Below are 12,453 nucleotides of genomic sequence, written 5' to 3'. Positions count from 1 at the left end.
CATCAGCCTTGGGAGGAACCCTGAGTGTTGGGGTCCTGGAATGATCACAGGTGCTGTGAATCCAGCTGGGGAGGCTCAGGGGTCTGTTCTGGGACCTTCTTTTCTGAAGCATCCACATCCTTCTGGTCACCAGCTGGAGCTGGGACGGGTACATCATCTGAAAACGGAGGGAGAACATGGCAGGGCTAGACATCGCAGCCCCTCCTCCCTCAGACACGGAAGTCTGGGCCCCCAGCTCCCTCCCTGGCCCCTGGGCCCAGCGGGCCAGCACCTGTGTCCGGGTGGAACTTGAGCTGTCCCTCGGGGCCGGGGGCTGGGTTGTTGTGGCTTTGCTGCTGCTGTTTCCTCTGTTCCATTTGCAGAACGGCCTGCAGCGGGTGGGGGAGATCACAGAGGCAAGACGGTAGCATGCTGAGTCTCCATGGCAACCTGCTCTGTGGTCATGGACCAGTCCTTTCTCTAGGGCCTTCAGTTTTCCTCTCTCACTGAGAGTTGGACTTAATACTAGTTAAAGATCCAGTTCTCCCTTACCTGTCATGGCTTGTGTCACACCTTGGGACAGGGAAGCCGCTTCCTCCCTCTTTGGCCTTCCCCTCCTTTCCTGCTTACAACCTCACTGCCCTTATCCAACATGGCAGCTGCGCAGCAGCCAGGGATGAGAACAATGTCTGCCCTTACTCAAGATGGCGGCGGCTGCCACCCATGGATCTACCAGTGATTAACATAGTGGCCCCAGGCCTTCCCCACTTGTGGACACACCAGGACAAAGGCCACCAGGGAATCAGAGAATGGATCCATTTCCCTGGCCAGTCACCTGCTGCAGCTCTCTCTTCTGGGCCTCCAGGCGGCCCTGGGAGCGCCCCAGAGCCTCGGTTTCCTGGCTGAGGCGCTGGGCCTTGGCATTGAGCTCTGCCTCCCGGGCAGCCAGCTCCTCCTCAAAACGCCTCAGCTCCTCCTCCGTATAGGCAGGGTGCATCTCTACCGTCTGCAGGGTGAGAACAGGGGACGTCGGCAGGGGGACTCCACCCTTGCCCTGCTGATGGAGGAGGTTCAGGGAAGATGGGGAGGCCTGGGCCAGGCGTGTGGATGGAGAGACCTAAGCCGGAACTAGGGAAAGAGGATAAAGGCCAGAGTTGGGGGGAGAGAAATTCCAGGGGGTTGGGGGAACAGAGAGCTGAGGGTGGGAGGCCCAGAGAGAAACCGAAGTGGCCAAAGACCCTGAAGGAAGGGTTAGGTCTGTGAGAGAGGGATAGTCAGGACCCAGAGTATCACCCATGTCCTCACCTCCCAGCCCTCCCCGGTGTCCCCGAACTCCTTCCTCTGCGTGGATGCGAGGAACTCCTCCAGGGTCACGAGGCGGTCCTGGTTGGTGTCCACCTGGGGAGCCAGGTAAGGGTAAGCAACGGAGCAGGACCTCCTCCACCTACCTATCTCACCCCCGCCCACGACCCAGGTCCCTGCACTCACATTCTTCATCACGTGCTCGCGCATGCGCAGCCGCTCCTCCTCCATCTCCCGCATGTCATCGTCCTCATTCTTTGGGTCGTACACCTTCTCCAGCTGCAAGGGTCAAGTGAAAGGCAGGATGTACTGAGAGGTCCAGGGTTATGCTCCTTCGCAGGCTAAACTAACCACCACCCCCCCACTCCCACATGCACAGACACAGCAAACTTCAACTCCCATCAGTCTTTGGGGTACCCTGCCACTCCTGGCAGCCTCTTTTTGCCCAAGGGACTGCTGGGAGTTGTAGTTTTCACCCTGAACCCACATCCAGGGGCACCTTAGGGGATCCTGAGGATCCTAAGGGGACATGTGGTTGATATGGGCATCCTTTTCACCCACGGCCTACAAGACACACCTCCTTGGTGAAGAGGGCCTCTAGTTCCTGCTCATCCAGGACACCATCGCTGTTGATATCTGAAGAAGAGACAACAAGGTTTCTTGGGGGACTAAGCACAGAGTGGGTCAAGTCCCCAAGTGATCTGCTAGAGAAGATCTGGCTGATGCGAGGTCTATTCTCAGAGGACGGGCAACAGCAGGGTGGTTGTTAGGATGGTGGCCTTCAGACTTCAGTGCCCCACAGACCTGATGTTAGGACACCCCTTTCCCAACCATTCTCAAGAATGGAATAGATGAAGGTCAGGCTCCATTGGGACTATTCGTGGGCCCACTGTCTTGCAGAATAACTTGATCTCTAGCTACCAGTGATCTGGCTACAGGATCAGCCCCTTTGCCCAGGATCCAGGGGTGTCAGCGGCACCTCCCTGAGAACCACCCCAGGGCTGACTCCCATCGCCAGAGAAGCTTCTCCCTGCCAATGTGCCATATGTGCCTTGCTCACTGCCCCAACAGAGGTGGCCAGGAACCCTGATCTTGCAAATCCAATGGTTAGTCTTTAGCCTGCACTTTAACTTGACTTTCTGCCTTTGGCTCCCAAAACATCATTCTCTCCTCTCCAGCTGCCCTTATTTTCCTTAGCCGGCCCTGCCCTCTCCCTGACCTCTACACTTTGGTGTACCCCAGGGGTCAGGGTCATCTTTCCTATCAAGTATTCAGATTTGTCCATTACGGTTGCCACTAGTCAGATGGGCTGTTTAAATTTAAATCAGTATCAAATAAGATTAAAGTTTCAATTTATCAGTCCCACTTGCTACATGGCAAGCATTCAATACCCATAAATGGCCAGTGGCCGCCATATTGGGCAGCACACAGAACGTTAGCCATCATAAGGAGAGTTCAATTGGCCCAGACTTCCTTAGATGGATTTCCCTCACTTTAATGCCATCCATGAGCTGCCTCCACACTTGAATACCCCACTGCCTACTCTCCATCGCCACCTAAATGTCTAACAGACATCTCTTAACTTGATGTGAACAGACCCAGCTCCCAATCTTGTTTGCTTTTCTCTCCCATTCCTTCTAGTTGCTCAGGCCAAAAACCTCAGAGTCACCCTTGACTCTCTTGTTCCATTACAGTCCTCATCCAGTCCATCTCTGAGTCCTACCAGCTTGACCTTCAAGATGAATCCAGAATCCTATCACTCTTTCCTACTTCCATGGTCCAGCCATCAGCATCTCATGACTTCTGACTTGGATCCTGGTTTTGACCCTCGACCCCTACAGCCTGTCCTTGACACAGCACCCAGCACTCAGATGAATCCTGTTAACACTTGACAGGTGAGGTCAGTTCCTCTGCTCAAAATCCGTTTTCAGTGTCTCACTCAAGACAGAATAAAATCCAGCTTTCTCACTCTGATTGTAGAACTGCTCTTATCCCCCCAACAGTCTTTCCTATCATTCTTTTCTTTTGGTTGAGCCACTCAGCAGGTGGGATCTTAGTTCCCCGACTAGGGGAACTAAGTAAAAGCTCGGAGTCCTAACCCCTGGATTGCCAGGGAATTCCATGTCTCATCATTCTTCTCTTCCAGCATTCTGTTCCAGTGACCTTGGGAAACCCACCAAGTTCATTCTCCCCGGCCTGTGTTTGCTGTGTCCCCAATTTAGACACGTATCTGTGAGACTCAACCCCTCACTTCACTGAGGTCTTGGTTCAAATGTCATCTCTCTTGAGCTGTGCTGTGCCATCCAGTGGCTGCTAGCTACACGGGGCAAATGAAATTTCAATGAGCAACAATCACATACAATGAAAAATTCATTTCCTTGACATTATGCTAAGGGAAATAAGCCAGTCACAAAGAAGACAAATGCTGTACAATTCCACTTCTATGAAGTAGTTAAGAGTCAAAAATCATAGAGAAAAGAAAACAGAAGTAACTAGGGGCTGGGGGAAAGGTCATGCGGAACTGATGATTAACATAGAGCTTCAGTTTTTGCAAGGATGAAAACACTTGCATAACAATGTGAGTGTACTTAACCCTATTGAAATGTACGTTTAAAAATGGCTAAGATCGTAGATTTTATGTCAAGTGTATTTTACTACAATTACAAAATTTTAAAAATTTAACTGCACACCCCCACCACTATACTGTTTCTTAGTTGTAAAACCCACATTTCAAGTCCTTAATTAATAGCCATGGGAACTAATGGAACACATGGGAACTAATAAGAACCGATTGTATGGCACAGGGAACTCTACTCAATACTCTCTAATGATCTACGTGGGAAAAGTAGCTTAAAAAAATAAGCTAAAAAAAAAAGCTGAAACTGAGTCACTTTGCCACAGCAGAAATTAGCACAACACTGTAAATCAACTATGCACCAATAAAAATGAATTTAAAAAGAAAAGAACAAAGGATGCTGGGTTAATAAACTTCCTCATTCATTTCAAAAAAGACTTCGCTGGTGATCCAGTGGTTAAGACTCTATGCTTCTACTGCAGGGGGCACAGGTTCAATCCCTGGTTGGGGAACTAGGATCCCATACTCTGTGTGGTATGGAAAAAAAAAAAAAGCAATTGGGCTGGCGGCTGCTGTCTTGGACAACACAGGCGTGGAACATTTCCATCAGCAGAGAAAGCTCTGCTGGACAATGCTGATCTAGCAAACACCTTTCCAGACCAAGTTATCTAAAAATCATCTGTAGACCCTAAATTCCGATGTCGTTGTTTCTATGGTACATGTGACTCTCTGATCATCTACAATAGAACCAACTTCACCAACTCTAAAAATGTACTTTTTTTGCTCCCCATATTTTATCATGCATGAAATTGGGAGGTATCTTATCATTGAGGGTGTGTCAGTTTAAAGGACAGTTTGTATAAAATTCGAGTGTGTCTTATACTCCAAGGTCACTTTGATTCACTGAAATAGAGTATTTGCCTCCTCACAGGCTCTGTGATGGCAGGGAGGCTTTCTTTTGTTCACATCTGTACCCACAGGGTCTCCATGAAACTCAGTCCTTAAGAGGTCACTTAGCAAACCTTTGTTGAATAAATGAATCAGACCCTGCTAAGCTCTGGTGACAGGCTATAGCTTTTGCGTGGGGATCCTGGGCACACCTGAGGGGGCCTGGCAAGAAGTGACATCAGGGGGATTCCCTGGTCATCCTGTGGTTAGGACTCTGCGCTTTCACTGCCAAGGGCCCCTGGTTCAATCCCTGGTCAGGGAACTAAGATCCTGTAAGCCTCAGGGCACAGTTAAAAAAAAAAAAAAGTGACGTCAGGATATAAGACCCAGCACGGGCCAGATTTAGAGTCAAATTCCTGTCATTTGGAGGTTTTGGAATTTGAGGCTGGATACAGAGGTGATGTTTCCAGGCAGGAGGAGGATGAAGGGGAATATGCCCCTGAATTAGCATGCAGAAGGGGCTTCCTGGCTCCTTGGAGGCCCAGTAACTAGAGCTCAGCACCCCCACCCCCAATACCCCGCCTTAGCAATAGGACCCCCGGGGGGACCAGGGCTTCTATACTGCCATGAAGTAGGGCGGGGGCCGGGGGTGGTCCATACCTAGCCAAGCCTGGTTTGCTCTGTTAGGGATACTGATCAGTCCTTACAACCCAGAAGTCTGGTGTACCTCAGAAGAAAGGACCTGCTCTTGTATGCAGGATCTTGGCCCCAACAACAGGGAGTGACAGGGTCTTTCTGACCACCAGGGGAGAGGGGCTCAGCATTCTTAAGCCCCATGACATAAGGGAGACCCCTTTCCAGCATTCAGGCCCCAGACAGGTCAGACCTCAGTGTTAGCCTGGGTCCTGGACTCCCTCCCCACCTTACCATGCAGTATGAAGAAGGTCTTGGGGTTAAACCTGTTGGGGTCCAATCCATCCAGTTCCTCCCATACCTCCTTCAGCTGGGCTTGGCTGCCCTGTGGAAGGGAGAGCCAGGGGCTCATGAGCAAGAAGGCTGGGTCCCACAGGATGAAGCTAGAGAGAACCCTTTACCCCCATCCCTCGAATGTCTTACCCCTCAAACAAAAAAACTACAACTCCCAGCAGCCCCTGGAGGCAGCTAGGCACATTAAAAGGGAGCTCTGCCTTAAGGTCTGCTGGGAGTTATAATTTTTCAGCTGCTTTCCTGTGGAGCTCGGAAAGTTGGACGTGGTGGGGGCTGGGCATAAATGGGGGTTCTTACAGGCACATTAACTTTGGGGTGTTCTCGGTGCCGGCGCTGTTGCTCTTCCAACTTCCTCTCCGCCTCCTTCCGCTGCTCTTCCCCCAGGGACTCCAGATAACGGCGTCTCTCATGTTCCTTGAGCATTTCGTAGCGTTTGAACTCTTCATGATGGGCTGCGTCGTACTGGGCCAGGTCCCGAGTAGCCTGGGGAAAGGCAGCTGGTCATTCCCACCTCACCTCTATACCCAGTTCCTAATTCCAACCTCTGAATAGCCAGGCCTTTGGCTCTGAATCTGGACTCCCCCCCCCTCCCCCGTTCCACCTGTGCTGGGTCTTAGGTCCCAATGTCACTTCTTGCCCCATAACACAGAGCCTCCCTTCTTTGCTCAAAAAAAGATGAGGATGGTTACACAATAGCAACATTAACTCACCTGTTTCAAGTCCTCCACAATCTCAAGATCTTGGAGGAATAAATACTAAGGAATAGCTCATGAGGTGGCTTACAATGGAAAGCAGTACAGTTAAGAGGGTAAAGAACATGAGGGCTCTAATTATTCTGTCCAGGGTTCAAATCTAGGCTCTGTTATGTGAGCAAGTCCCAGTCGCTGTATGACCTCGGGCAAGTCACTCATTCTCTCTGTGCCTCTGTTTCTGCCTCTGGAAATTGGAGATAACAATACATAGTGGGTGGTCCAGGGTCCCCCCTCCCCCACCTCAGAATTCATGTGAACAGAACTGCAGAATGTGACTTCTTTGAAACAGGATCTTTGAAGATCTAATTAGGTAAGATGAGGTCCTGCTGGATGAGGGTAGACCCTAATTCTAAGGACTAGTGTCTACAGAGAGGACACAGAGAGAGACAGAGAGAATGCCATGTGATGGTAGAAGCAGAGACTGGAGTGAGGTGTCTACAAGCTAAGGAATGCTGGCAACCCCCAGCAGCTAGAAGTAGAAAGGAGCAGATGCCTCTAAAGAAACTTTGGTTTTGGCCCAGTGATACTGATTTTGGACTTCCGTCCTCCAGAACTGTGAGAGAAACCTTTGTGTTGTTTTAAGGCATGAGTCTGTGGTAATTTGTAATATGGCAGCAATAGAAAGCCAATACAGCTGTTGTGTGGGGGACAGAGGTTCTCAACCTGGGCTGACTGCGGTCCCCAGGGGACAGCTGTCAATGTCTGCAGATATTGTTGGTCACAGCTGGGGGAGGTCTATTGGCATCTAGTGGGTAGAGGCCAGGGATGCTGCTAAACACCACACAATGCACAAACAGCCCCACAACAAATTATTCAGCCCCAAATGCCAAAAGTGCCGAGAAACCCTGCTGGCATGCGTGAAAGGCAGAAGCAAGAAGCCTATTTCTCAATATGATAGGGGTTGAGACCAGGAGAATGACAGTGGGGCTGGAGGAAAGCACAGAGTTTCCAGAATGTTTTGGAAAGAAGCGGCAGAAACATCCCTCAGGGACAGAGGTCAGACATGGACCCAATCAAATGACTGCTATTAGCTTTACAGCCACTAGATGGCGCTCCAATCAGCCAGGAAAGCAGGCTCAGGTTCAGGCTAGGAGGAAGGGAGTGGGTTCTGTCCAGGGGGTGCTGGGCAGCTACAGCAGGGCTGTGAGCCAGGGAGAGGCAGAGGCGGGAGCAGGCCTGAGTATCCCTGGCCACTCCCCAGCCCCACATTTGGCTTTGCACACGAGGCATGGTTGTGGATCCCACTTCTAACATGAGGACTATTTAGTTGCTGGGCTAGTCTAACAAATTACTGCCAATTTTGTGGCTTAAAAAACACACACTTATCATCTTACAGTATGGAGGCTGGAGTCTGAAATTAGCTTCAGTGGGCTGCAATTACAGTGCTGGCAAAGCCGTGCTCCCTCCGGAGATTCTAGGAGAGAATCCTCTTTGCTTTTTCCAGCTTTTACAAAAACCTTTTTTTCTTGGCTGCCCTGATCAGGGAAATGAACCTGCACCCTCAGCAGTGAAAGCTCAGAATCCTAACCACTGGACCCCCAGGGAACATCCAGAAGTAAACTCAATTTCTTTTTTTCTTTGCCACGCAACACACTTGGCAGGATCTCAGTTCCCTGACCAGGGATGAAACCTGGGCCCTTACAGTGAAAGCCTGGAATCCTAAACTAGGATGCCAGAGAACCCTATAAGGACCCTTTTGATGACACTAAGGGCCCACCAGGATAACTCAGGCTCATCCCCCATCTCAAGATCCTCGGCTTAATCACATATGCACAGGCCCTTTTGCCGCATCAGGTCATATAGTGAACAGGTAACGTCTTTCAAGGGGCCGTTATTTTGCCTACAACAAGGACGCAGAGGAGAGAGGGGAGAGATCTGAATCCAGGTGTGAGTGAAGCCAACTCCCCCCACCCCCCAACTCTGCTTTCCTGTAGAGAATCTGGGGAAGGCGTTTAGGCACAACCAGCCCTCTGCAGCCTGCTGGCCTGTGAGAACACCAGGCAGGGGTGAGCAGGCTCAGTCCTGGGCTCCGTCCCCTTCTTCCCCTGGGGGCAGTCCTCTGCCTTCAGGTCCCCTGTAAGTTACCGTCTGGATCAACAGCTCTAGGTCCCGGGCCTCGAATGTGTGCTGATTCTGAGGGTCCAGGTGTTCAAACTGCTTCAGGAGGTTCAGGTGATCCAACTGTATGTCTGGATGAGAGGGAAGAGTGGGGGGAAAGCATGAACTCATGGAATGTTCCTTCTTCCAAAATCCCTATCCTGGACTGGATGGGCTGGATGTGCTCTAAAGGAGGTCACAGAGGGCATGGAAGGATGTCACAGAGGACAGCATGAATGGGCCTGGAGCAATCAGGGAAGGCTTCCTGGAGGAGGCAATGAACACAATTGAGTCTGATGCTGAAAATGATAATAACCAACATGTGTCAAATACATATTATATGCCAGGCCCTGCTCCCTAAACACATTAAATATATTAATGCATTTACTTTTCACAAAAGTCTCACATAGGTTCTGCCATTATCTCACTTTATGGTTGTGGAAACAGGCTCAGAGAGGGGAAGGGACATCTAGGTCACCATCTAAGAAGAGGCAGAATGAAGATTAGCTGGGCTTCAGAGCACATGATACTCAGCCTCCTTATGGGTTGAACTGCCTTGCCCCCACATTCACACAGGGGTTCAAATCCTGACCCCCAGTATCGCAGAACTTATTTGGAGACAGGGTTTTAGAGGTGATCAACTTAAAATGAGGTCATGAGGGTGAGCCCTAATCCCATATGACAGGAGTCCTTATAAAAATGGAAAATCTGGGGGCCTCCCTCGTGGTTCAGTGGTGAAGAATCTGCCTGCTAATGCAGGAGACACAGGTTCAATCCCTGGTCTGGGAAGACCTCACATGCCTTGGAGCAACTGAGCCTGATCGCTGCAACTATCTAGCCTGTGCTCTAGAGCCGGGGAGCCGCAACTACAGAAGCCCACTGCGCCTGGAGCCCGTGCTCCACCACAAGAGAAGCCCCTGCATGGCAACTAGAGAGTAGCCCTTGCTCTTTCACTGGTGGTCTGCCCAGCAAGGAAGACCCAGCACAGCCAAACAAATTAAAAGAAAAAAAATTTTTAAGTACATTGTGGTAGGAAGAAAATTTGATCAATCTTCTACACAGATTTTACAAAGGCCTTGAGAAGGAGGCCCCGAAGGCGCCCCCCGCCCAAATCACTTAGACGCAGGAGAGGGAGGCCGCCGGCCCCCCGCACCGCGCCGCCGGCCCCGCCCACCGCACCACGCTCACTGGGCTCCTGCTGGGCGTCCATCTTGGCCTTGAGCAGCATCCTCAGCCTAGACACCTCCTGCCGCTTGAGCTCGTCCAGCTTGGTACGGACGTGGTGGCTGACGAAGTCCAGCTCCCGGCTCAGCTTCCCACTCTGCCCAGGAGAGAGGGGACACTGGTCAAGCCGCCTTCTCTGGAGCCTTCTGCAAGCTTTCTGATGCCTTCCTGGGGTGCCCCAGAGCCCCCAAAACAGGATCGACATTTAGTGAGGGCTGATTCACACGACACCCCCCACTCCCGTCCCTGAAACAGAGAAAGTGCTGCGTGAGCCTGTCTTTTTCTGGGGGTGGGGGGAAAGGCACAGAGGGGTGCGTCCACTTGCTCAGAAGAGCGTGAGGGGAGGGGCTGGGATTGGAACCCAGCACCATACCACTCCAAAACCCACCTGCCTACGTGGCAGCGTTTCTGACGTTATTTCGCACTTGTATGACCTTGGACAAGCTAGGTAGGCTCCAGAACTGCTGTTTCTCTGGCTAGGCAGCGGGACGGGCTGGGCTCATTTATCTCTGGTTCCACCCATCCATTGTCGGGGGGTCCAGGTGAGTGGGGACAGATGAGAACCCCAGGAATGCTGGGAGGTTTGCGGGGAGCAGGGCTGCCCTCCTCATCAGTCCTCGGTCAAGGAGTTTGGGGTAGGGCGAGGAGCGAGGCAGCCGTGTGTGTGTGTGTGTGTGTGTGTGTGTGCGCGCATTCTTTTCAAGAGACTCTGCTTAGGGGTTAGGGGATGGGGCAGGGTATGGGCTCAGGGCTCAGTCAGTCCAGGGACTGAGACCCAGGCCTCCTGGAAGGACAAACACTGCTACCAGGACCTCAGGGTCCGCCTCTGTAAAATGGGAAGAATCCCAGTTCCTCTGGAGGCTTAAGGTGAGAGTTAGAGGAGATGTGTGTGATGGCAGCATCTCCCGTGTTTTGAATTCTTCCTGTGTGGACAGCACTTTGCTGCAAACTCACAGAACCAGCCCTTTCAGGGTACAAACTGAAGACAGCCACTGTGCAGGTCCACGTCTTTTACACATCAGATAGTCCTGTCACCACCCCACTTTACAGATGGGAAAGCTGAGGCACAGCGCAGGGAGGCCACACAGCTGGTAGAGCTGATACTGGAAGCCATGGGCCACCCATATCCACACTTCACCACACATTCTGTCTTCCCCGCCCAGATCCTTTCTCAGCTGTGCGACCTGGAGAAGCGACTTCTTCCGCAGGCTCAGACTCTGCCCTCTGAGCACGCATCCCCTCATCCCTACCCAGCGCGCTCGAAACCAGCCACAGCGCACCTTGATGTCCTCGGCATTGGCGGCCTGCAGCTTTTCCCGGAAGTGCCCATCAGTCTCCAGCACATTGATGACTTCCTGGAGGTACCGGTGATAGTACAGGCCTGTGTCCTGGGGCAACAAAGATGAACGTAGCAGTGCCAGCCCTGGGCCTCTCTCTGGTTCTGCCCTGCAGATAGGACCCAGAGACCACCCCACAGCCCTGAGCAGGAGATCTGCCCCATGGGACACAGGCTCTGGAGCCAGTGACCTCGGTTGCTCTGTAATCCCAAATTACCCGACCCTATGGGCCTCAGCTCTCACCTCCTCTTAGATCTGTCTGTGCTGGAGATGAAATTAAAATCACATGGGTAAACACCAAGCCCAATACTGCCCCCAGAGTGGACATACTGCAATTTATTGGCAAGCAGTGAAGCCGTCATTCATTCGATAAGCATTCACTCAGCCCCTACCATTTCCCAGGCACTGTTCAAGAGAACACAGCCAGTGAACAAGACAGACAAAAATCAGAACTTCCCTCATGGTCCAGTGGTTAAGACTTTGCACTTCCAATGCAGGGGGCGCAGGTTCAATCCTTGGTCGGGGAACTAAGATCCCACATGCCTCATGGCAAGGCCAAAAAAAAAAGACTGACAAAAATCCCCAGGCTCCTAGTCCTAGCCCTGCCACTTTTCTTTTCCAGGGTCTCACTCTTCCACAGACAATAAAATTCCCTACTTCTCAGAACTGTAGTGAAAAGTGATGAGATAAAAAGCCTGACACATAGTAAGGCTTTAGAAGAAACTCAGTCTACCGTAGCAATCATTACACGTGTTGAGGAAAATAAATGGGAAGAGATTGCCCAGCTAGGGGTGTAACAGCTTCCTATTGCTGCTCTAACAAATATTACAAACTAAGTGACTTAGAGCTGTAAAAATTTATTCTTTTACAGAGTTCTGGAAGTCACAAGTCCAAACTGGTTCAGCAGGACTGGGCTTATTCTGCAGACTTGAGGGAACAATCTGCTTCTTTGCTTTTTCCAGCATCTAGAGGCTGCCTGCTGGAGCAGGCAATGGCACCCCACTTCAGCACTCTTGCCTGGGAAATCCCATGGATGGAGGAGCCTGGTAGGCTGCAGTCCATGGGGTCTCGAAGAGTCGGACACAACTGAGCAACTTCACTTTTACTTTTCACTGTCATGCTTTGGAGAAGGAAACGGCAACCCATTCCAGTGTTCTTGCCTGGAGAATCCCAGGGACAGGGGAGCCTGGTGGGCTTCCGTCTATGGGGTCACACAGAGTCGGACACGACTGAGTGACTTCACTTTCACTTTTCACTTTCGTGCATTGGAGGAGGAAATGGCAACCCACTCCAGTGTTCTTGCCTGGAGAAT

At 51.3% G+C, this 12,453-nt stretch overlaps 1 protein-coding gene across 1 annotated transcript in view; it reads right to left on the bottom strand.

Moving 5' to 3' along the window:
• NUCB1 (nucleobindin 1) overlaps positions 1-12,453 on the bottom strand; it is a 16,596-nt gene that overhangs the window by 839 nt on the left and 3,304 nt on the right. Inside the window, exons 3-13 of the mRNA XM_010849586.1 lie at positions 11,085-11,192; positions 9,769-9,901; positions 8,569-8,672; positions 6,029-6,214; positions 5,672-5,762; positions 1,859-1,917; positions 1,468-1,560; positions 1,285-1,377; positions 815-985; positions 272-368; positions 1-157 (exon numbers count right to left, since the gene is read on the bottom strand). Of these exons, the coding sequence (XP_010847888.1) occupies positions 45-157; positions 272-368; positions 815-985; positions 1,285-1,377; positions 1,468-1,560; positions 1,859-1,917; positions 5,672-5,762; positions 6,029-6,214; positions 8,569-8,672; positions 9,769-9,901; positions 11,085-11,192 (1,248 nt within the window). The 3' untranslated portion in view covers positions 1-44. The remainder of the gene's footprint in view (positions 158-271; positions 369-814; positions 986-1,284; positions 1,378-1,467; positions 1,561-1,858; positions 1,918-5,671; positions 5,763-6,028; positions 6,215-8,568; positions 8,673-9,768; positions 9,902-11,084; positions 11,193-12,453) is intronic.

Source organism: Bison bison, unplaced genomic scaffold (genome assembly GCF_000754665.1).
Source record: "Bison bison bison isolate TAMUID 2011002044 unplaced genomic scaffold, Bison_UMD1.0 scf7180017864285, whole genome shotgun sequence".
Lineage (NCBI taxonomy): Eukaryota > Metazoa > Chordata > Mammalia > Artiodactyla > Bovidae > Bison > Bison bison.
The sequence above is the reverse complement of the archived record's forward strand: the minus strand, read 5'-3'. Positions and strand labels throughout refer to the sequence as shown.